Source organism: Pezoporus occidentalis, unplaced genomic scaffold, assembly GCF_034315485.1.
Source record: "Pezoporus occidentalis ecotype Australia unplaced genomic scaffold, CSIRO_AGI_Poc_V1 ctg7, whole genome shotgun sequence".
In the NCBI taxonomy this organism is placed as follows: Eukaryota; Metazoa; Chordata; class Aves; order Psittaciformes; family Psittacidae; genus Pezoporus; species Pezoporus occidentalis.
The window spans coordinates 10041340-10067142 of record NW_026916052.1 but is presented as its reverse complement, the minus strand read 5'-3'; the positions used below and the strand labels follow the sequence as shown (position 1 = coordinate 10067142).

The following is a 25803-nucleotide window of genomic DNA, read 5'->3' as shown; positions in this document are numbered from 1 at the left end:
AACTGCTCAGGAGTCACAGCTGCCCTCTCTAGAATGAGGCACCTGGCCTGCCCAGCGAGGCAGAGCTGCATGTGAAGACCAGGTTTGAAATACCTTCTTGAAGGCAAGAGCTGTAACTAAAACTCCAGAGCATTATACTCATGTACTCTTTCTCAGGTTCCACTAACTTTAAATATTCCATTGCCAAGTTGTAAAGCTCTCCAGGTGAGACCTGGGAGACCGCTTGTACCCTGAGCCCAGCAGTTGGACATTCATGGGATACAAGGCACGACGTTCAGACAGGGATGACTCACATCCCATGCAGTCACATTTTGAGGACTGCTTCCAGCCGTGGATTAGCAGGGCTTTTAATATTTTTTGGCCGGTTGGTTGGATTGTTTTTTTTAACCTTTCTCTCCTGCTGTAGGTGGTGAGAGTGCTTCACAAGGTGAAGAAGTGTAGGCTTGCTAAGATGGAGGGAGAGGGCCGGGGATACAAGCAGAGAAATTAAACAGCTGGATGCTGCCACCAGACCTTGTAAACAGAAGACTTGTTAGCTAAATAAAAACAACCAAAAAAGAGAGAGACCAAGGAAATTTATTTACCTTTTATCTATGAACAGTATGACATATAATTATAGACAAGTTTTGATACACAGGAAAACCCTTTTGTCAACCATTTTTTTTTGCTAAATGAAACAGCACAATAATCTTTACACATTCATATTTTGTTTTTTCTTTTTTTTTTTCCTTTACAATACACAGCTTTCTTGGGTTGAAGCAAACTGCAGGACATATTGAGTACTGGTATATTACAGCTACTTACATCATTTAAGAACAGCAAATGGAGAAAAATAAGTTATTTAAATATTGATTTCATATACAGAAAGTGCAACTTTGTTAGTTGTTACATAACTTGCTTGACAGTTTTGATTCCCCAGAGTGTCAATTAAAGATAAAAGTATCTTGGACCAAAAGTATTATTTATTTTAAAAATAATACAGTACAACTACACAGCTGTGACTTGGTGAATCGACCACTATTGCTGCTCTTAGAGATGATGACCTGTTTGAGTAATGCAATGTTTGATGCTTCCAATCATGCTCCCAGTTTGCATTTGAAGCCAGGCTCATAAGAGAACACAGGGAACTACGGGCATTGTTGCCATCCAGGTAGTAACAGAGGGTTATTGATGGAAGCTCATGGTTATGACAGCATTCAGTAATAATGTGGGCTTGCTGCTTCTATTCTTAAATAGCTGTTTGAGTTACAAAGGTACAATGGATAAATACTTAACATCGTTAGCCTGAGCAGAGCAGATTAGGATTCCAGCAGCAGGTTTCCTTTGTGCTTCCCAAGAGCTTATAAGCAAACTTTTGCTTAGAGCACTGCATGGTTGCAAGATGTAAGAGGTTATGGCTCTCATACTTCACCGCCTCACCTGCTCAGGGAACGCCACAGGTCCCCAAAACCATAGCAGGGACGCTCAAACACTGAGAAGCTTAAGGCTTTTTTAGATTAAAATATCAACTAAAATTGTAAATCAACTAAGACCACAGAGCACAGTCTTAAAAAGAAAAACAAAGCAACTATTAAAACTCACAAATCTCAGACTGCTCACTCTGGCCCTGAAGTGAGGTTCCCTGGGCTATGTAATCATTTTAAAATCATTTTAAACACAAAGAGTGTTTGGCGCACAGGTTCAGTTTATTCCCATAATTGTCCTGCTATTAAGAGAGAGAAAGGTAATTAATATGGGAGAGCTTTATTATGCAACTTGCCTTCACTGCAATGCAAGGAAATTTGTTTCCTTTTTTTATTGCATATAGCCATTTTGGACTTTTCCCTTGCTCCAGTATAGCTGCTGTCTACTTCTACTCAGTTCTGGCCCCTGCTAGCAACCTCAGGAAGTCTTCATACTCTTTCCATCTCCTGCGTACTAATAGTTGCCATGTAAGCCTCAGAGAAGAACAACAGACAAATCATCATTATTAAAATGACACTTCATTTTTTTTTTTACTTTTTTTTTTTTCATTTTCTGGGTTTACACCAGCTGTGCAAAACATCTGTGCTGTGTGTTTCCTGATGCTGTCATATTAGAACACGCTGATCACCCACACACTTTGCTTGAGAACAAAAGCTTCGGTTTTCCTTGAGAATCACTTCAAGTTACATCAATGAATTAATTGCCTTCACATGAGAGTGTGTGGTAGACAGTGGTGAAATACAAAAGGAGGCAAATAAACCTAACACCTACCAATTTGACCAGAAGACAAGTTACTTCATATCTGTATTAAAATGCATAGTTCATCTAACTTAAAATATGACCATGAAAGGACCATATTAAGTTAGAAATCATGGAGTAACCACAGTTTTGAATTCATCAGTCTAAAAGAATTTTATCAGGAAAAGTGTCATTAGTCCAGTATGAGGCTGGGATAACTGAAGCACCAAATCATTAAGTTCCTTGTCTGGTTTTATACAGTAAGTTGATGTCAGAACCGATACTGGAAAGAGCCGCACTTCCTGGCCTGTGCCCAGGTTTCTATACTCTCCCCCTTTACTGGCCAAAGTAAGCTTGCTCTGTCCTTCCATGGAGCCTTTGCGCTACAAGAAGCTGAAGGACACACCATATATAGACCACAAATTAAAATCTAGTTATGTGCTATTCATGCTAATCTGTATTTGGTATAGAAAATGTGTACCCATATAGAAAAATAAAATCTGTCATTAGCCACATATTTGAATGGAACGTTTTACATGGATTTAGGCAGAAAAAACATCATTACAGCACGGAAAAATGGCTCACCACATACGCCAGAACAATGCTCTCTTTCAGTGAGAGGTAATATTTTAACACAGTCATGAGGGATATCAACTGCTGTAAAAATCACAGTGCAATTAATAAGACTATATATAGGGGGTTTTCATCTATGCAATGGAATTACCGGATCTGAGGATATCTATGGGACACAATTTGCTTTTCTGATGCATTTTATCTCCCACAAGTGAATTTTCATTTGCAGAAACCCACTGTTAGGAATCGATATGGTCAGGATACCAAGTCAAAGCTGCAGCATAATGATTGACAATATAACACAGTACACAGAATATGATTAAAATGAAAAGCAGTTACATATATACAAGGCAGTTTATCTTGTAACAGTTTAGTAAGAACAGTAAATGCAGACTGTAGTGAACAAGAAGTTAGCATGACAACTGAAACCTAGCATAACCCTGCATTTGTAAAAGCATCTCTACAACACAGAAGGTGTTATGATGAGGCATTTTATAGAAGCTACGTTACCTGGAAATCACCCTAAGTGCACCTTAAGGGTGACAGGTTGAAACAAGGCTTGGGAAACATGAATACAGGTAAGTGAACACTAGGTAACTGCTTGAAAGCTTATTTTAAGGCAAATAAAAAGCTGATTGCTATGAAGCAGTTATAAAAATGACCTCAGCTCTGTACAAATGAAAAGAAGCATTCTGACTCTCCGCAGGTTACTTGCAGCAGAGTGACAGAGATGGACCATATTGAAAACTAATTCCAGTCCATTAACTTTGGCCTAGCTAAAGGCTTTGTGGCATATTGGGACCTAGACCAAGCAACAGCAAAGATGACCGGGGGAGGCTGTGTTTAGCTCTATACTGTTAAAATAAACAAAAGGCATTTTCTAAACAGCTTCTATTGGAATTTTGCACCTTGGCTTGTGCCTGTTTAGGACTCACCCAAGGTACATGGAACCTGGATGTATAGAAGCTCTCCATCCTAAGAAGCTCTCCATAGAAACAGGGCCTATTACTAGTATTACTTTCATAAACTTCAAGAAAAATGCATGAGGGTCCCTTAACTCTGTGAAGCTGTCTGATTTTCAGGCCAACCCTGTGCACTTTATGAAATAAGAATACTTTAAAGGGGAATGAGAGTGGATGAAAGTACCACATCTATGTTACCTGGTGGTTGCTTCTTTTCTTCTTCAGTTGCCAGAGACAGCAATAGAAACATTTCATATCTTTCGAAGAAGATATCTGCCTGTCCTTGGGAGCCACTTCATCAATCACTTTAGCTATGTGAAATAATTAGAGCAATACTGGTGCAGGAAGAAGCAGTGGATTCTCAACCAGGCAATGCCACACTATGGAGCATTTAAATTGCCTCTGGATCAAGAGGTTTGAAGAGTCTTGCCGCTGCCAGAAGCTTGCTTATATGCCTTTCCTCTGTGATGCCAGCTTCCTGAAGATAAGTTTGTGACAGAGAAGGCACTTTCCTCAGTGTGTTAAATCCTGCTTCTGTGAGCAGGCTGGAATACATAGGTAGACCAATGGAAATCAGCCAGTCAGATACAGAGGAGATAAGTCCTGGGGATACAGGTTTTCGGCAAATTTCAGTGAGCCCTCCACTTGGAATCTGGGCAGTAAAGAAAAAAAAAAGAAAAGAACTCTTAATGTTAAACATAACTGCGTGCTTTACAGCAAGTCTTTTGTTTTTTTCCCCAAACTGGTAGAATTGCATAGCAGACTTTTCAACTTGTCTCATGCCACATTTGTCAGTATGAGACTGGTGTGGGTAGAAAGGCTAAGGTCACTTGGCACAGAAGCAACAGCAATATCCAGCTCCTTGGGCAACTGTCATGTGCCACTCTGAATTAGTTTGAGATCAGTAAAAAATAGGTAGTGACAAGACTTTCCAGGGTGATCCATTTAATTTCTCGTTAGGACAAAATAATACCAATTTTGCCTATTGCCACCTCAGACAGACCAAATCCTTTTACAGAAAGCCAGGAAAGCTTTTGACAGTCTTCCCCTCCTGCTTTTGCTAAAATGTGGGCAGTAACACAGCTTAAGAAACAAAAAGGAGTGTAAAACTTTTCAGAATTCAATACATAAGCATTTAATACATACCACCCTTAATGAGCAAATTTGTTAACCACTGCTTGCGGTTTACTTAACTACTATTATTCAGTCAGGAGAGAGGACTATCCACTCTCCTTTCAACTATTAACTGTCACCCTTTGGGACAGGGGGAGGTACCTCCTTCCCCTGTAGTATCCCTATGTACACTGTAGTACCTGCTGGGTAAACACAGGGAACACTTTTGTACCAGGACTTCACAGGTATCTCCCTTTACCAATAGTCAACCCTTTTTGAAAGTCTGCTTATAAATAAGAAACTGTGTTTATGGAAATACTCACTGCCATGCGATGCTGCTTTCTCAGCTGCTTTACCCGGATTTGGTCCATGTTTGTAGCAATATCCTTTTCAGGCTGATCTAAGTCTTCAGAGTACCTCTGTACCAAAGCCTCAGGAATGCCACAGCGACCATGCTGAATGTTCCCAGCCAGATGCAAAGGAGAGAGGACAGACAAAAGAAGTGTATCAATACAGACCAATCAAGGCAAACATAAAGGGAAGTGCAGGATGGGAGCAAGAAGGAGCTCTCCTCAAGATTCCATGAAAACCGAAAAAGCAATCTCTAAAGGAAGAACTGGGCATTAGGATTCCTTCCTTCCTAAAAAGATGTCGTAATCACTATGCTATGAATTTGGATTTTCTTGGAAGGATAAAAACTAATCATGTCTTACTTTTCCAGTTCTACTTCCCCCCACTGGCCGAGAAAGAGACATTTCCATGTGCAGTGCCACCAAAGTATTGGTGGCCTGAAAAGACAAAGGTTCAGAATCAGTCTGTGATTTCTCAGTATCCCTATAATACAAGGGTTACTTCAGGCACAAGGCTTGATAGTAAAGAGAAACATGGTTATAGACTGCCTAATGTCCCAATGATACACGCTTTATCTCAGCTGGTAAGTCACAAGAATACAACAGAAACAATAAATGAAAGATTAACCCCTGGAATGCTAGTAGAAGAAAAATGTTGAAGTTATGTACTCCACTTACCTTGTCAGAGTATGGTTCTTCAGTAAGATCAATCTCTTCGGACTGCAACTTGTTTTCTATTACCATTTCCAGATCCATTCCCCTGCTACAAGAGGTTTTCCTTGCTGAAGCAGGACCTAGTTTTATCACATGCTGCTGAACACTAGCAGTCTCTGGGAGCTCGGACAGCCAGGGTGGAAGTGGGCTAGGAGGGGTACTGGGCTCCTGTTCAGAAGATGTCCTATGGGCAGGTACTGCGTGACAATCAATGGGAGTGGATGAGCTGTTTTTTTTTACTGGCAAACATGGTGCTTCTAGACTTGAACGGTTCCCACTTGGGATTGTGGGAGGATGATATAATCCATTAGAAAGGCGTTCTCGGCATTTTTTGGCAGGGACGGGTGGTGGCTGAGAAGGATTTTTTGGTTGCATTCTTGCCTCATTTGTGCCTTTTTGCTCAGCTTCTAGACCTCCCTTGAGGACTGCAGCATAATCAGCCCGTGCAAGGTCATGCAAGCCTTTACTTTGTATTTCCAGAGGCGTCCTTGTAAGATGCGTCACTAAGGCAGGCTGAGCTTCACAGTTTTTCAGAGGGAATGGAGCAGGCTTTCCACCTGCAGTCTCCATTACAGAGCAGTCCAGTTCCTTAGCTCTTCCCTTCTGAGAACTAGCAGCTCCTTTACCCTGCTTAGCCATCAAGTCATCTATGATACAGTTGCCTCCACGAGACTGAGGTGGCAGGGCAGAGCCAGTTGCCTTTTTCGCTATATCCAGTGAATCCTGAGGAAAAGAACCTACTTCCTTGCTAGTGTCCTGTAGGTTAGTATTGGACTCTCCCTGGAGATCATCCAGTGAGTGAGATCTTGGCCATGTATCTACACCCTGGGGGCCATCCAGAGTTTCATAGCTCCGACAGACGGCAACCGGTAAACTCCGACGGTTCTTCTTCAGACCCATAACAGCTGGAGGTTGGACAGAGCTCTTCAGAGCACGATGGCTCAATCGGCTGTCTTTCTCCTCTTGCTGCAGAGTTTCTATTGACTTGGTCAGTGGAAGTGTAGGATAATTTGATAGCTGGCTTCTGCTGAAGTCCTTAAAGCTGTGCTCACTTGTTGATTTTGAGGGCAGAAGACAGGTCCTTCGAGTTTTACCTAGAAGCAAGCAAATCACAATCCACCATTAAAAGTACTCACAATCTGCAGTGTAAATAACAGATCACTTCTAAATGCATTTGAAACAAAATTATTTACTTGCTTTTTCGTAACTCTAGATATACAAGAACTCGGTGCCATTTTAAGCATATAAATTTGTGAGCTTCAGCTTTAAGGAAGAACTGGTAAACATGACCATGCAAAGAAAATTCATTTAGAATACTTAATATCCTTCCTACTCCCCAGTTTGCAGGGATTTGAGGTTTAGCTCCACCTTTTTCAGTGTAGAAATATCCTACAGCTAGAACTGATACCTTATACCCATTACATGAACCCTTTTGTTCATGTAATGAACACAGAGAATATAACTCAAAGGACATACCTCTTTTTTCTACTTTTCTAATTTGTTTAGGATATGGGTAAATATGTTCACCTTTTAATGAAGTTTACTAGATTGCTCAGAAAAGCCTTTTTTAAAATGAAAAGCTCCAGTTTATTCATTTTAATTACCAAGTGTGCCAATGTTATTTCATCTTTTAAATGAGCAGCAAACTATTTGCAATGGCAAACCAGAGAACAGAGAAGTGTTAAAAGACTGGTTTTGCACCAGTCCCCTTGTGAAGTTACTTTTAGGGACAGAAGAGTTTTATTGAAAAAGGGCTTATACTAAGAGATGGAGAAGAGTTTCAAAAGGGAGTTTCAGGTGTGACTGATCTTAGTGTTATTCTTATGTCATAGTGTTTTATTGAAGTGGAAGGTCTTAAGAGATGTGGTGTTTTATTATAATTACTTAAGACAAGATGACATGAATCAGTATGAGCAACATATTCTTCGTAAGCTTTATTTTGTATTTTTACAAGATAAGCATCACTGATTTTGAACAGTGAATTCCATCAAATCTGCTTGACAGAGAAATTCTGACCAAAGGGACAGAGCTCACTGGAGTATTCATTAGTATGAAATACAAGGACATTTTTCAAATACTGCATAAATTATTTAATTTTCTTTTTAACAAGACAGAAGTAAATTTGTCTCAAAGCAGATAACCTCTCAGAATGACATCACATCCTGAACAGTTATTCCTTTAGGGTGACAGGGACACTTTCCCCCATGTACAATAAGTGTTCTAAAATCAGGATAAAGCTTTAGATTTCTTTTTGCAATGGGGAAAAAAAAAATAAAAATACACCAAACCCCCAATCCAACAGATTTGATTAAATGGTCTCAAAAGTCTGTAACAACAAGTAATCAATAGCTGCCAATTAAAAGACCAATTACTTTGGTGATCTGAGTAATTTTGCTAACTTCATTGGAACAAAATTAATCTGGTGCACTTTTAAGCAATAGACGCTTTCTTCTCATATAGCTCACCTTCAATGCTTTATCCTGAAAGAAGCTCAATGTTTGGGTTTTTAATAATGTTCACTCCTCACTTTGAATATGAATGAAAGAATCTGTTTAACACCAAAAAGAAATAGCTTGCTTTCTGACTTTCTCTTGCCTCTTTATCTGCTCAAGGAGTTTAAAAAACAAAGTATCCAGAAAAACAGTAAAGAAAATGGAGGTTACATTTAAAGAGAAATGGAAAACATTTCCCTCAAAAGATACCGGTCACACTTACTGGTATGCCAGCAAGGTTATTCCATCTAAAATCAAAGTGAGCCTGCAAGGATGATTGCCAGCACACACGAACTCCTTTCTCAGAAGCTGTATGGTTCACAGTTCAACCCAAGCTAAATATTAACATTACCCCAAAATGCTAATAAAGACACATCACACATTAAGTTGGCACCCTTGCTACTACGTTGAGTTCAGGTAGCTCAGAGAAGCAGCAGAAAGACTTCTCTGTCTGCACCTTTCCATGGTGCTAGGCCACCGCTTTCTGAAAATAACTTACAGCCACATTAAAAAGACATGTTTAAGAAATGTTACATTCATTTTTTAGTGCTTTTAGGCACTAATGTCAATATGTAATAAGCGTGGAGAGTTCTCTTTTCATTATTTGTATTTGCCAGTACATGTCTGACTTGTGCAGTAATTCACCATACTGTCTGGGGCTTGCTGTTGCAGCTCACATAACAAAATTCATGAACCTCCTTTTCGATCTGAAATAAATACTTAGGGGATATACTGGATTAGGAAAGCTCACTCAGGAACCTCAGCACTGAAAGGAAAGTTGTGAGAAATGCTACTGCTGTGCAGTGCAAGCTCTCACTGAAGCCACAAGGGTAGCCAGTAAACAACATTTAGTTCATTAAGAAATAGGATATGATTGTGTAAAGCAAGTAGTCAGGGAATGGAAAAAAAAGAAGAGATGGGGAATAGAAAAACAAAGGAAAAAAAAAGTGAAGAAGAAAAAGGAAAGAAAAATTTTGGAAAGTGAAATCTTCAGTTAATTCTAGCCCTGTTTGGCATAAAAATACAAATGTAGAGAGAATGGGATGAAGTTCAAAACATTTTGTGTTGAAAATGTATAACCCAATATGCAATCTTTAAGCTCTCTGCTTCAGAATGGTTTCAAAACAGTGCTAGGTTTAATGCTACTGTTTTGTACAAGATTTGAGAACATAATTTCTCTTACACAGATTTAAATCAACAGCAGTATCAGGAATGCAGCTGTTTTCTAGCTATTCCTTCTCTCCTCTTGACTACCAAGTGCACCTTCATTATACTTCTGAGGCATTAAACAAAGAAAACAGACTTTTAAATATGTTTTTAAGTTGTTTTCATAAAGTAGAGAGCTATATAAACAATGTCCACAGATTTAACATTCCCTCCCTTTCTCAGGGAAACAAAGAAGAAAAAGCCTACAAGGGTTAATGTGTATAGCTAGTAAGGCTTAAAACCTTTTTAATGTTAGCACATTTTTATAATAATTCGTTCTTATGAATCCTTGGTACAGATAAGCAGCCTAATAATGCCTTTCTTAGTGCTGTCAACTAGAGTAGCATCTTTGATTTAAATGCGTGCAGAATGACACAGGTGTAATGGTGAAAACTAAGGTAACAAAGGTGGTCTTTGCACAAAACAAATGGAAAACTTTTATTGTTTCCAGGTTCAGTTCAAGCTACAGGCATACTTCAACTCTTTTGTTTAATGTTATGGTGCAGTTTTGTTAGACAAAGCAGTGTCCACCTCTCATGGTACTTGTTACCAGAATACAGAGAAGGAACTTATCAATTTCCTGTCATCATCTGCCTCAGGAGAAAGGAGATTATCTTGGGGAGTATTTTCAGAGGTACAAGAATTACAGCTAAAATTTTCAGTGTTTCTCTTAGCATCTTTTTTCTGTATGGAAGGTTGTCCTCTGAAATTTAAGTACTCCAAACCAGACACAGAACATATTCAGTGGTCTGAATTAACATCATTTGGCATTGCTTTCTGTGGCTATATTTTGCATGCATTTCAAATAACGCTGTTGACACAACAAAGATGATGGCACAGAAGACAACTGTAGCCTCATTGCTTTTGTTTTGTTTTTTTTTTTAACTGATTACAAGCTAGCAGAAATGCACACTACATTAGGCAATGTGGCCACCTGTTCTGTTGCTTCCTTTTCTCACTAGTTAGCACTGAACACTTAAGTGCTTAGGATGCCTACTTGGCACTATGGAAATCGGGACTTCAGTACCTGAACAAATCAGAGAGCACCCTTATCCCACCTGATAAAGCCATGGTTTGTCTGCTTCTTCAGCTTTGCACACTGCATGCACAATTCTTATCCCTTCACATCCCCTCTCCCCTTAAATAAGCCATACAGCACAACAAGAAAAGGTTCAAAGACACCAGGCATGATCAGGGACATGAATGTCCTATAAGGAATAAGAACTAGAAGGGTGCTGACATGGGAAGGAGTATGACAGAGGTCAATACAATAGTTAACTGGTCTAAACACTGTTAGGATGGAGGTTCTATGGAAGACTGGGGATGTTCATGTTTCAGGAAAATGGATGAATGCCAGGAAACAGTAGCCAAATTTTTAAGTCCTTAAATGATTCACTCCCCAAGAGTATCCTGGGAAGCATCAAATATGCTTGCTCTACTCCTGTACTATTCTCTAGCTATCTACTTTTGGCCAGTCCTCTGAGAACTAGATTTCCGATATGGTTTCCAAATATGTTTCAGATAGACAACGCTTGCACACAAAACAATAACTGCACCATTGTCAGGAGTCTAGAAGAGAGCTTGCTCTCTCTGCCTTGTTTCAAACCAAGGACTGGACTATACGGACTAACGGTCTGATCATGGCTGGTTGCTGTCTGCTCTTACGTTCTTCCTAACACTGAATACATCCCGAACTGTATATTCCTTGCTCTTCATAAGTTGGAATAAAATCACAATGGTGCTCTAAGTACATTGTGTATACTTATGAGAATACCCAAATATTTCTGCAGTGGGACCCAGAGCAGTACCTATAAAAGATATACACATGTGCCACTGCCATTGTACATAGCAAACTACACTCTAACAAAAATGTAAGAGCAACTCTGAAATCTTAGAACTGATGCCAAATGGTGCAATATCAGCCCAAAACGAGGCACTATACTAGATATCAAAATACTATGTATAACCACTCCCCAGAAAATCTGAAGAACCATTTCTTCTCAGAATATATTTCCCATTTATGAAGCACAGTTTATTATTGCTGCTCTGCTCACTGGGATGTTTATACTAGACAAATGATTATCCTTATTTTAACGGATGAGAATACAATGTATTTTGAAAACAATATGCATATAAACAACTATGGTCCATGAACTCTGCAAAGAAGGTGTAGCACATTTCAGATTAACCAGGCTTGACAAAAATCTCTGAATGAATCCCATACCAAATGTTCTTTTCATAATGGTTTTCAAAACAAGCACTAAATGCATTTGTGAGCAAAATGATGCAGAAATGCAGCAAGCCATACATAAAGAGCAATATAAAAATTATCAGTGGTAGTTTACATTCTGCAAAACTCAGATAGAAATATTAGTTTAAATGTAATAGTAAGTATCTAAGCAGACAGGCAATGCCAATTGCTTTCTAAAGATTTTATTATATTGTTAAAATAAGGAAAATGCACAGGCAGCAATTTAACTTCAGTGCTACAGCTATCATTATGATGGCACTTAAGAGATAAAAAGGGAAGAAAATTGTCACATATGCCATATATTTAGCCATGATTATATTTCAGCATGCCTACTGGACGGAGATTCATATTCAAGGAAAAAAATTCTCTCTGCTTTCAGGAATTTAGCATATTGTTGATTTCAGCATTCAGCCCCAAAGCAAATGGCAATTTTCTTCAATAAATGGTTATTTCTGAGTGGCAGACTGACAGAATATGCACATACTAAGAGAAGGACCTTTAGCTCATATTTTAAACGGGAAAAACAGCCGCTACAAGGGGTGTACAGTATCTCTATTTATTCTGTTGTTTCTGTTTATGATGGATGTTAGTTATGAAACCAGGCGGTCCGAGGCCAAGCCATGGCTCAATTGCTTGGACTGATAATGCCAAGCTCAAACCAGTTTCATGTATTTTAATATTTCATTCCTAATGACAAGATTACACCATCCTTCAAGTAAAGCACACTCAGTCAGCACAACAAACTGATTTCTTCAGAAATCATAACGTCTCTCATGGTAATTTTTCAGTGTATCACCTTTCACTGGTGCAAGATAAGGCAATGGGAATTGATACCATAAGTATTTTTTCCCCCATAGTTTATTTCCTTGCCAACTTCTCAATTAATTTAACTTGCTAGTGTTCATACACTGAAAAGTCCTAAATCTCTGCAGTTGGCTTCTGATCACAGAAGGCAACATGCAATATAAGCAAGCAAAGATATGGCCTAAAACAGAGAACATTTTTTCTAAACATTTTTTGTATGGGTTTTGCTGAAATCCTAACCTCAGTGGAGTTTACTGATTTCTCCATTACCAGCAGTCCCCTAGACATGGGCTGTTGGACTGTAAGTAGTGCAAGCCTCATGAGGCACAGCTGCACGACAATATGACAGGGATTGGAGAAGGCAGAGAATGGCAGTGAGAGTGCCTGTTGCTATATGATCACAGAAGAAAGATGATTTCTGAAATGTGATCCGATTCCTACCAATGCAAATAAATAAATTAGAAACAACAGCAATGAAAACCAGTGGCTCAAGCCAAGAGGAAAAAAGGCAGTCAGAACAAAGAGGAAAGTCAGGTGTGAAGTAGCCTGCGTTAGCTAGGAACAGAAGCAGAAAGTATATGAAGATATCTACTGAAAAAAGGCTGCAGGGATTACAAGGCTCATTGCTGTCACCATTACCATTCTCCAGGTTTTCATTGCTTTCGTAGCAGCCAGAATCCCGAGGAGAGCATCCGGTTAGGCCTTGGCCTTCAATGAGAAGTTTCTCCTGAGATCCTGACTGGTCGCTGTTACCTAGAGGATGTGAGAATACAGTGAAAAACAGGCAAACAGAAAATCTGGCTGAACTTTTCCACCTTCCATTTCCAACACCATTATCCTGTGTGTCCAGAGAAAGGCAATGAAACTGGTGATGGTCTAGAGCACAAGTCTTAGGAGGAGGGAGCGGGGTTGTTCAGCCTGGAGAAAAGGAGGCTTAGGGGAACCTTACTGGTCTCTACAACTACCTGAAAAGAGGTTGTAGTGAGGTGTGTTTCAGTCTCTTCTCCCAAGCAACAAGCAACAGGACAAGAAGAAATGGCCTCAGGTTGTGCCGGGGGGCACATGACGGGGTACTTATATTGGGTATGAGGAAAAATTTCTTCACTGACATAACTGTCAAGCACTGAAACAGGCTGCCCAGGGAAGTGGTTGAGTCACCATCGCTGGAGACACTTAAAAGGTGTAGATGTTGCTTAGGGACATGGCTTAGTGGTGGACATGGCAGTGCTAGGTTAATAGTTGACTTGATCTTAAAGGTCGTTTCCAACTTAAAAGATTCTATGATTTTATGATCTTCCCTGTTGTATTAATTGTAGCAGATCACTGCTTTAGAAAAGAGGGAGCATTAAGAACAGCCATCTCAAATGTTGGAAACATTCATCCTGTTTGGTGAAGAATTAAGCAACAGCCTCAGCACAAGTGTGAGGGAGCAATGTGACACACAACGAAAGCAGAATGGACTGCTTGTGCACCTCAGCTGCCTTGGGGCCAACTCCTGCAACTTACAACTGTGGAAATTTATTTAAAATGATGGAGTCAAAGTTCTAAAACTTAAAAAAAAAAAACAAAACCAACCAAAACAAACAAACAAACAGACCGAGAAAAAAAAAACACAAACTCAATGCCCAAAACAAAGGGGAAAAAAAAAAAGCACTGAAAAGAACCAAATCAAGTAAAAAAGAATAAAATTCTAACCCTGACCTACTTTTCAGAAGGGACCAAGAGGAAGGATCAGAGGTAGGTCTCACAAAGTTAGATGCTGTCCCCTAAGGAAGTGGAAAGGCACAAGGGAGAGACTAGTGGTAACAGTTCCTTCCTTCCTTCCTTCCTTGGTCTGCACAAAGAGTCAGCACTCAAGTGTGGTTCACCTAGGCTGCACAGGCTGGATTCCAGGAATTTACCTGGATGCAAGATAGAGTTTATGCTGTGTTTTTCTTGTCCTGCAATAAAATGTCAGAAATGGCTACTCCAGTTCCTATTCTCAGCACATGAAAGGTAATTATGGGGTGGAACTAAATGCTGCCCTTCCAAGGTTGCAGCTGTCCGGCCCTCGCTTCTCTTTCTGCTCGTCATCCTGACTTGGAGTTGGAATTTATACTTTCCAACCACCACATCACACAGTTCTTCAAGTTTTCAAACCAAAATTGAAGTGCCCTAAAAAAATCATTACTTCAGGGAAGCGAGTATTCTAAGTAGGCCTGCAAATAATGAAGAGAAGCTCATATTGGGTAATGAAAAGCTACTCTGATGTAAGAATCTAAATCTGCAACCGCAGTTTTATTGAGGGGTAGAGGAGGACAGAGAAAGTGTGGATGCCTCTTCGGGAAATGAAATGAACAAAAAAGCTATGTGTCAGTGAAAGCTCAGGCCACACAGCATTGTCTAGAGATACTAACCACACTAGAGATACTAACCACACATCTCTGTATAACAGAATTAAGCATTGCACTTAAGCATTTAATAACCAGCTGTTTAAATTGCTGCTATGGCAGTTTAAGCTAAAACACAGGATTCTGCACAGAAGCACCTGAGAAAGCACTCACACAATCCACTCCACTGATTCTGTTCAGTGCAATACTGAAGTTCTTCTGACACTTAGGTATAAAGGGGCAATTCAGTACTGTCTTAGGTTGCTGCAACTAGGTACTGAGTGCATCTAAATTCCTGTCTCAAGCTACGCTTGTTTTTCAAATGAATCTACTCTACCATGACTCTATCATGACTACTGTGTGGATGGTACAGCCCCACTTTCTCCTGTGCAGCAAAGATGCCATTGGATTTGACTGCCATGGCTGGGCTCTGCTTTCCCTCATCTTTGCAACCACTTGCTGGAGAACATCTGTACAATAGGCAGAATTGCACTTCTGCCCCTTAGGTAATTAGGTCACTGTCTTCTGCTATTTGCTCTTGACTTACATTTTGTCCCTTTACAAACTGCTGTGTTGTTATGCGTACAACCTGAAGCTACTTGTAAAATCCTGCAGTTCACAGTCCAAGAACCATATGTGCGTGCAGGTAAAATAAGAGAGTTTAATTCACATTTTTAATTCACATTACCCTTCTCCATGGCTCTCTGGGCTTAGATCTTTTTCTTATCCTTGACTATCTATTCTTTCCTGTTCTCCATGCCTCAGCTTCTTATTTTCAGTAGGTTATCTCAGGATTTATTCCTGAATATCAGTATTCTAAAACATACGTGTTGTTCATCTGATATCACATGAGTAAGTTGGGTAGCAGGGCTTACATGAACAAAAGTATTCTGGCAGAACAAATACAAGTCTTAAGTCACTCTTCAAAAATCTACATACTGTTACACAGAATTACCCTGGAAATAACTAGATTAGGGAAAAAAAAGATCAAAATCCTGGACCCAGTTTTCTGCTTTAAGAGGTTTACAAGGTTCTTGGCAGAGCTACTGAAAACTTTAAAAATCCCACGTACTATCATACTCCTGTAGCAGCTCCACTGCTGTGAGGAGAACGGCTCTGTGCTCAGGATCTCGGATGTTCAGTTCATCCAAATCTTCTTCCTCTAAAAGCTTAAAGGTATCTAGATCTTCATAACCATTGAACAGAAAAGTGGGCATGTGCTCCTGCGTAACGGAAAAAAAAAAAGGAGAACTGTAGGACAACATATTTACTCAACAAAGATACTAGAAGAGATATTCATAACCAATAGAAAAAGCAGTAGTTTAGCAAATGCAAACCAATGTATAACAGCAAAATTATAGGATTATAGCTTGTATAAACACTGCTCAGAGTTCAGGGAGGTAGCTGTGCCAGAACCAGAATGCTCACATATTTTTGTATTTGGAATGCACTGTGTTGAATGGCCTGGGTAGCATGCTATCCAGACTCACAATATGGCACAGTTTTGTATGAACGAGAATTACAAAGGGTGAATGACTGCCCCACTTGTTTGTCCCTTGCTCTTCTGAACAGAAATATGGAAAAAACATTCCTCTTTAAAAAGATGGTTACTACTGTCATTTTACACTTTTTGCTTGCTTTTGAAGTGTGGCACCTAGTAGCTATGCTATGCAAGGATTTACAGTCTGCAAGTGCATGCAGCCGCAGCACTTCATCAAGCCTGACAGGCAGTTCTGCCTGGCCTCAGCAATTTTCACTCTGCAGCTAGCACCCGGTTCTGCTAAGTGGTGTCATGATCTTTCAGATTATGAATCTGGTGTGCAGCAGCTTTCAAAACAGTAACTCCAAAGGCATGGCCTCTTCCCACAAGTAAAACTGAAGGGTAAACAGAAAGAGAATTCAGACCTTTAAGTTGATGCGATCCAAGAGATCCTCAACTGACTTGGGCTGAGGCGGTCTGCTTTTCCGGCGTCTCCTGGTGGGCCGCTTTGGCTTCTCTTCCTCTTCATTTAACACGTCCACATAGATAAATTTGAAAGTGCCAACTTTGTTGTTCAACAGGCCCATCCAAGTGCCCATGGGGGGTTTGCTGATTATATCAATAATGTCACCTTTCTGCAGACCAAAGCAGCAGGAAAACCATTTAGGTATGTTCTCTGATGGATATTCAAGCAAAACCCCCACTTTGTCTTATAATTTCATGTACACAGAATGGACAACACTCTATAGTTTTCAAAAGGTTAGCCACAGCTCTTGCAAAAATATCTGATTGTACTTGTTTTACAAATGGGAGAAAAAGGTATTGGCATGCCTAAGGCCACAGAGCAAGCCAACAAAAGAACCTGGAATGGACCCCCACTGTCCTGATTCACAAACCCGCTTAGACCCCAGTCATGCATCACTGCTGTTTCACACAAATGTCTCTAAGCTGTGCAATATCAGAAATGGTGCAAATAACATGCTCAGTGTATACAGACACAGCCTCACTTCAAATCTCCTGAGGAAAGGAGGTGTATGCAGAAGTAACTGTGCAACACTGCTACTTTTTCTGAATTGCTCCTGACCATAACTAAGAAATGGACACACAAGCATTTTTGTATCCTTATAAAGAGATTACCGTATGTACATTTAATAGGAATTACCTGCCCACAGAATTTTAAATAATGAATGTATGGAGTCAGATAGTTCGAATTGAATACAACACAACTAAAAATAAAAGCTGATATCCAGAAAAATTAAAGGGGGGTGACAACTCACAGTCAGCAAAGTAATTTAACATTAACTCAAAAGAAGTTGTATTAACTGAAGTGCCTTTAAGAGACCCTATGCGCAGATGCATCCACATTTTTTCCATGGATTCTGAATTTTTTTCCATTGATGGATTAATTCATTGTGGCAGACAAAGTATTTTTCCAATCTCAAAAAAAAAAGAAAAAAATCCTTGCAAAATGGAAATGAATTTGTGCACATTTTTGTTTTTCCAGAAACTAAAGACACAAGTGTCTTTCCCTCCATATGCAGGAATACTGATACTTACATTCTATAACACTTTGATGTAATTCAAGCAAATCTTAAATGTATCAGAATAACACAGGTTAAAAGGCTTCAAAAAACACATGTAAACTCATTAAAATCTAAGACTTGCGTAGTCTTGCAAAGAGCTCTTATTTTGCCAGAATAAATGCTTGACCCCTTCAAAAGAGATACGGCTGGTACCTTGAGCTTCAAAGAGTCTGTATCATAAGGACTTGGAGTAAAATCAGTGTGAACCCTGGCTCTTCCACAAAAAGGTCCTCTGTAAGGAGGCTCTTCATCATCACCGTCTTCTGATTTCACGCTCTCCCTGTTGCTGGTTGAGGAATCTGTTGTGCTCACTGTCTGACCACCTGGTGAGAGACACATAGAAGAAATAAAGAATTTCTTTGTGAGGAAGGTTCAGAAAAGAAAATGGAAGCAAGACAGAAAATGGGTCTTCTTTCTACAAAACCTGGTAATCAAAAGTTCTTAAATGCTGCTATATAACTAACTCTCCCAGCATGTGAACTTTGCACTCCTGTTTTGCCAGATTCAGCTCCTCAATATGTAACTAAGAAGCTGTTTAACCGGTATCTCATCAAAGGAGATGTCATTTCTCTGAGAAGTTTTGCCCACAGAAAAGCACAGTGGTGTGAGTAAAATAAGCTCCGAACCCTCCATGAAGTTCCAGAATCCCCTCATTTCCAAAATATCAGTTTCATGGCAACACTCTGTATCGATATTACAAAACAAAGAAAACCAACCAAACAGACAAAAGGCAGATGATTTTCAGAAAGCACTTTCAGTTATTTAAAAATGGAGCTTTCTTTTCAGTCCCTATCCCCCACCCCCCAGTACATTCTTGCTATCTATTGGTCAGTAACTCACAGAGAAGCAAGCTCATTTCATCTGTGTAGCACTTAAGCTCTATTTTGCGTAGAGACAGTCTTGGCCAGAGAGGTTTTAAACACTCATCTAACTAACTAATGAGACAACCTCAAGGTCCCTCTGGAGGGAGGGTGGGAAGCCCATCAGGAGGCCCAGGAGAAATCTAATGTTTAGAAAAGGCTGTTTACTAGTGGCCAAGGATTGTAATTTTCACTCCAATCATTTCTACTATAATAGAGAACCCAAAACACCCATCCAGAAAGCAAGTGCTTACAGTTCTTTGTAAACCCTTAATGACTAACCCATCAGCCCTTCTAACTTTTTAACCACTGCTTCAACTTTCTCTGATTCTGCTTATTACAGAGATCTCTGCTCCTTGAAGCCACACAAATGGAGCAACACAATTACAAACGAACTTACTCATTGAGCTCTGACCACTTAAGGAACTCCTCAGGCTCTCTACTGAGCCACCGGCTTTCAGCTTGGGTTTGTCCAGGGAGTCAGTGTCTGGAGGCGGTGACTGTGGAGAACCCGGCATGACCCTAGGGCTGGACTCCTGAAAGGGATTGAACCATTTCAGTTTGGTAAATGAACACAGGCACTGACAGGAGCTGCTTGTTCATCTCCAAGGAAAGAGATTCTGTTTTCTTGCTTTTTACCAGACCTTCTATGTTTATCTGCTTATTTAGCAGTACTCCGCTGTGGCAGAAACCCAACTTTATTATGCATGACAGCAGACACAGGAGCAAACAGTACACTCTGAAAAAGCTAGCACTCTAAATAGAAAGAAACATTAAGCACACTCCCAATTCAAAGTTTTTTAATGATGTATTTTTATCAGCAGTACTTGTAAAACAGCTAATGCCAAATTCAGCTTTCTGAATCAAGACTTTATATAAAGATGAACACAAACAAATCAGGCAGCGCAAGTAAGACATGCATCAATGTACTTCTTTTTTTTCAGTGAATTGTTATCTTTGCTCATTCACCTTGAAGACAAAAAATGAATTAACCAGAAAACGCAGCCTGTGCATAGTATAAATACTCATCAACATAAATGCCTAAATATATAAAGGTTTTGCTGCATGTGTAATAGGTGAGGCAATTTCTCTTTTCATTCATTCAAGCATTACAGGAAATCAAAGAGTCTTTCAAAAAACAAATTCTGTCAGCCTCTGTGAAGCACAGTTAAAGCAAAGCAGCAGATTTTGTGGCCAAAATAAATTTTGCTTGGGATTTTTTCTGAATGTAGAAAGAGATACTGGCACATAGTTTGAGTCATGATGCCAGAAAGGTACAAATATTCTAAACCAACTGTGCCAAAAAGCTTGAAAACAAAAGAACTGTAGCTTGCACACAAGAAGAGGTTTTGTGGGGATTTGCGGTCATAAAACTTTCAGATGGAAGCTATTATTTGCATGCTGCAGAATCATCAGAGGAAAAAAGTCATCCCAGCATATGACTTCAGAGGTCAAGTCAATCTCAGAGAGAGCTACAGAACTGTATTGCTAACTCACTGTAAAACGATTTCTCAAGTGTCCTTTTCTTAGGCAGTCTTTGCAGAGGGGGACTGCAAGGCCAGTCAGACACCAAAGCATCTTTTTGTCAATAACAAATCATGTTAGGCCTTAAAATGTTTTTATCTGTAAATTTAAATTAAATAACCGTAACTGTAGCACTGCCGTGGTTATGAATCAGTATGACAGTTCTACAGGAAAGAGATTCTAATGTTGCAGAGCACTGCATAAAACTGCCCACGTTCCAGCCTGTCTCTGCTGTCTCCAGATTCTGCAGTCTATGGGGTTTATTTTTAATGTTGCAGGCTGCTCCGTTTACCAGCACTAACACTTTGCATTAATACCAGAAAGCAGATCTGCTGGGGGAGGACACCCTTCCCATTCTCATTTCTTTACGGCTTGCAGCATCCCTAGTACGAGCCCACTTGGGGGCGATGTCAGCCAGAAAGAGCTCGGCTTTCCCAGCTATTACACGTTTCAAGTTTGGTTTGATTGGCAAGATTGGTTTCAAACAAATGCCGAAGAATTTTTGACACTTCACTGAAGAAAAGGAATGCAAAATATACCAAAAAGGAAAAAGACAGCAATTGTTCCCAGGCCACTGAAATTCAAAGCCTAATTTACAACTAATGTACTTCAGGTTTCTCTTTAAGAATATGCCATAAAAATTTGTAATGAAAGAATACTAGGAAAATCTTCTGTGGGATGTCCCTTTCTGACTACATCGTGCATCTGTTTTAACAGGCTGCTGCAGAGGGAAACTATGATGGACAAAAGATCTATAACAGCAGAGAGGAACCATACATGTGAAGTTATGCTGAGAATTTAAACTAAGGTATAAATTGGACATTAAATATATTACTGTGACCCTGTGTCAAAGACCGGTTCCCTTAATAAACAATGATAGATAAAGAAATGGAAATAGAGTGCAAGATGTGTAATGCCATCAACCACGGGCTTCTGCTGATGAACTACTTGAATGAAAATCTGAAAATGCATTTTCATGGTTTGACATCTATAGGAAGCCATTTCACAGTAAGGGATTTTATAAGAACATTTAAATAAGCCATACTTCACATTCTTGTTAGAATTATCTTCAGAGATGCCGTGAAGCATGGGAATCAGCATTGATTATCACTTCTACACTATTAAAGTGGACTCCATTGCAGACCTTACATACCTGCTCAGACAGAGAGCTGCTGTATTTTTTAGACATCCTTTTCTTCATGGTTTCTTTTACAGACTTCACCTTTTTGCCGAGAGATATACGGGAGGCAGAGGGGGATTTGATCACGTCTTTATAAACAAAGTCTCCTTCTTTGCCCTGCAAAATACAACAGGGTTTAAGCCTATAAAACAGAAGAGCTATTTTTTTCCTCAGTCACCAGTCACTGCAGAGACCTTGTGCAAGCTACTGTAAGCAGTCCATTGTAACATACTCCTAAGGCCTGATTTATAACCTTCTCTGCAGCTACTGTTTGCACGTATGCTGTGGTTTGTTAGGATGGCTTTTTGAGTTTCAGGTAAGGATTTGACCTGATAGAAAACTCCACAGTTTCAAGCTAAGACTTATACCTTGTAACAGGAGTAAAGGTACCCCGAGATCCTAGCCAAATATATGTGTGTGTGTGTGTGTGTGTGTGTGTGTATATATATGTGTATATGGATACCTGCATTCGATTTCCCAAATTTACTTAAAGAGGCTTTCGGTTAACCTCTCTTGATGCCAGTCTCCATGGTTTTAGTGTAGAATTTTATATATATATATATATATATATATATATAAAAAAAAAAACAAAACAACTACAACAAAAAACCACAACAAAAAAGCTTCTAAATCCATCAACCATGGCAGGAAGTAACACTTGCACAGCTATTCTTAAGACATCCAACAGGGTACTGCTGAACTAAATTAGCTGGTCCATATATAGTGGATGACGAAGGCCCGCTGCTTTGAATACATTTAATCTTTTCTAAACCAACTTAAGATACCCAGCATTTACTTACGCCACAAGCGCACATGAAGAATTAACATGGATCAGTTGACATTTTGCCAAACTCACTTGAGTGACTCAACCCTTACCCAGATTGGCATGTAAAATGCCACTCAGGTAGCATGTAAAACATGGTCTTTCGTTCTATAGTGTGTTGGGAACCACAGCAACGCAGCAATATTAAGAGTTACTACCAGCACCTTCCATTGGCAAGGGTACACCAAAAATCACAATGCAAAAAGGACCAAAATCTGTTTAGCCAAATCAACTGACTACTGAATTTGGCCCCTGACTTGGTTCAATAACCTTTCTGAAGACAATTCAGTTACTTAAAATGACAAACCTTAAAGTAAGTGTACACTGTATTCTACACAAAGATTTATAGCTTTTTTCCTAAATTTATGTATGTTTGCTACTTTACTAAAGTTCTCCAAAAAAAGTTTCTCTGAAATTCAGCTGATACTTCATTTCTGACAATTCTCCATTTTTTCCTTTAAAAATTGTTTGTGTTTACAACTTTGGTAACTTTTAGTCTTTTGGCAGAAATTAAGGACAGCTTTTTGCCTTTTCTTTTTGTAAAAAACCTTCCACTTAATGGACTTCAATGTTTAAAGAGAAAACCCCTTGCTCTATATGCATTATTCTGGTGCACTGCATCTCTCCCACTACTGATGCTAGTAGAGAAAAATTTAATTTATGATGTTAAAAAAAATAATCAGAAAACCAAAAACAAACCCAAGAAACAAAATATAATGCTGGCACACAAAATGTTTCACAATTTAGACTTGATTTAAGCGAACAGAGAAGTTATCAGCTCCAATGTTGAAACAGAAAAGAAAATCTTATGTGGGCAAAAAGGAAAAAATATGTTGGCAATTTCATTTGATATGATGTTCTGTCTCATTTCTATTCTGTTATTTTTGGCTGCAGGCTGGCCAACAGTAACACTGGGATCAACATGAGTAACATAAAATGGAATTAATTCTCAGGGGAGGATTTTTTTTTATTTTATTTTTTTATAACACAAAGAGCTCTGAGATCAGTTGTGCAGCACCCAGCACAATGGGATCCTGGTCTACTCCACAGCTCTTAGATACAATGACAAAACAAATAATAAATTTCTTGCATAATGACTTCCACACAAATAACTTGTAGATCTTCAGTGAAGGGAAGTTTGCCTCATCATTCCAAATAGTAAATATTTTTACCAGGAAAGTATAGTAATCATATGTTTTGCCTGGGGTGATGCTCTGAGGAAGTCAGACATAAGAACTGCCCACAGACGTACCCCCAGATCTGCACTTTGATCACTTGTTCCTGCCTTTTTACACATATGGTATATAAATACTTATACACACATGGATATGGGTGGGTATGTTATTCTCAAAGCTAAGGAAGCTTGAGGTTAGCAAAGATACTCTACTTTCTTGGATTCCCAAACTGTTATTACAGACCTAAATTACACTTCAGTCTACAATAACTCTATTGCACATTTCTTTTTATGCTATTTCAAGTCTGTACCTTCTTGTCTTAAACTTACCATTTGGTCAGAACTGTTTCCAATATGAAGGGAACGATTTGTCAAGTCAAATCCTCCAAAGCTACAGGTTCTCTGTAAAAAAAAAAACAAACAACAAAACAGTGGATACAGTTCTGTCACAATTATTAGCTCACTGAAAAATCTGTGATTTGGGGAACACCAGTGAAAACAGAAATGTCTGCAAAAATGGAAACAAACAAACAAAAGGATGGGAAATTATAAATTAAGAAATTTGTTATAAAGCCATTTGAGTCATTTGCCTTTTCCAGAGACAATTCCTTGGCCTAAGGTCTGCTGCTGTTGAATCATCTATTGCCTACTCTTCTTTTTAAAAAGGAAAAAAGACCTTTTGGTCTGAGAAAACTGTTGTTCTTATGCATCAAGTTTTCCAGGGTGCTGGCAAATCCACCTCAGCACTCCCATCTGCCTTCATAAATGAGTCCACAGTAGCACTGAAACAGAGAACCACCAATCTTTTAAAGCACTGAATAACCTACCTTCTGGGAATACCTCCATAGATTCCATTTCCACTGAAACACAGGGAAACCCTAGAGGCCTTGTAGGGCAAGCCCTTGGTAAGAGGAGGGAAAAAACAGTCTGCCTATCCGTAAGCATTGTGTCCCCAAAGACTCAGCAAGCCCCAATTCTAGATTAGGTATTTACCGTCACAGTTCTGGTGGTACAAAGCAGTTCTGCTACTTCTGGGATAAAGTATGCTATGTTTACAGTGCCACAATCTCCTAATGGAGTGACTCAGTTTTGGCTGAATGCACAGATTTAGTTTATTTTGATCATTCTGAATAAAACAGGAAAATCAGCACTATGATACTGCTTCCTTCCCAAGAGCAGAGGGCCACCAAACTCAGTACAGTTGCATTTCCACAGCTAACCATCATTTAATTGTGGTGGATGAATCTTTGCTAAAGCATTGGTATCGCTTTAAAAGACACGGGGCTCTGAGAGAATCCAGCTTTTGCTTTCCAATCACAGAATAGCTTGGGTTGGAAGGGACCTTCAAAGGTTATCTAGTCCAACCCCCTGCATTCCAAAAGGTAAAACCTTTGACTTTATATGAGGCCACTGAATAGCCAGCTCAACAGTACTCAAGTACCTGGCCCTGCCAGAAGCCTCACAGGGCAATCCAGGGAAATGAAGATGCAACAGTTACAATTTACTTGCACAAGTTCAATTCTGGGCTCTGAGTGTGGGTGGTAAGACAGGCAAACGTCTGAGTATTCTCTTCAGGAGGCAGAAGATCAGATACTTGCAAACTGTAAGTTCTTAGGGACTGAACTACCCAGCAGAGTAACTTCAAAGATATCTTAAGACTCAACTAAGTGTCAGATCAGACCTACAAAGGATTGCCTGATCAGTACCATGAGTCTGTACTTGGAAGACAGTGAAGACCCACCACCTGAGAACTACCAGTCTGCTTCAACACTCTATTAGGAAGAAGCAAGCTCTATAAACTGTGACACTTAGTAAACAATTACATCAAGTAGTTCTATTAAAGTAAAAATTCTTCCTGCCCTGTTCACTGCTAATCAGCATACATACTAATAGCTTTTAAAAAGTTTTCTAGCTTCTATGTTAGCTGCTGCATACCTACAGTGCTTGAATAACAGTCTTTATATACACCACAGCTCTACTAGAACTCAAAGCCAGCTTTGTCTATGCCCCATGTGCATTAAAAATGAGTGCTGTGGTAAAGAATTTTTTTATGTGTCTTCTACCGGAAGGCAATGTGACTATGGCATAGCTTTTAAAAATTGTTTTTGGAAAGCATCTGAGACCAACCACAAGTAATAAGATC

The 25803-nt window shown here is 39.4% G+C and overlaps 1 protein-coding gene across 10 annotated transcripts in view; it reads right to left on the bottom strand.

Moving 5' to 3' along the window:
* Positions 1–558: 558 nt before the first annotated feature.
* The window catches only part of LOC134175569 (SAM and SH3 domain-containing protein 1-like), a 540237-nt gene continuing 514992 nt past the window's right edge, over positions 559–25803 (bottom strand). For all 10 annotated transcript variants that reach the window (XM_062641663.1, XM_062641662.1, XM_062641661.1 and 7 more), the window contains 10 exons: positions 23991–24062; positions 21637–21780; positions 19360–19495; positions 18253–18422; positions 16942–17151; positions 16109–16259; positions 13307–13420; positions 5879–7008; positions 5174–5305; positions 559–4389 (listed from right to left, as the gene is read on the bottom strand). In XM_062641663.1, the coding sequence (XP_062497647.1) occupies positions 4129–4389; positions 5174–5305; positions 5879–7008; positions 13307–13420; positions 16109–16259; positions 16942–17151; positions 18253–18422; positions 19360–19495; positions 21637–21780; positions 23991–24062 (2520 nt within the window). In that variant the 3' untranslated portion in view covers positions 559–4128. The remainder of the gene's footprint in view (positions 4390–5173; positions 5306–5878; positions 7009–13306; positions 13421–16108; positions 16260–16941; positions 17152–18252; positions 18423–19359; positions 19496–21636; positions 21781–23990; positions 24063–25803) is intronic.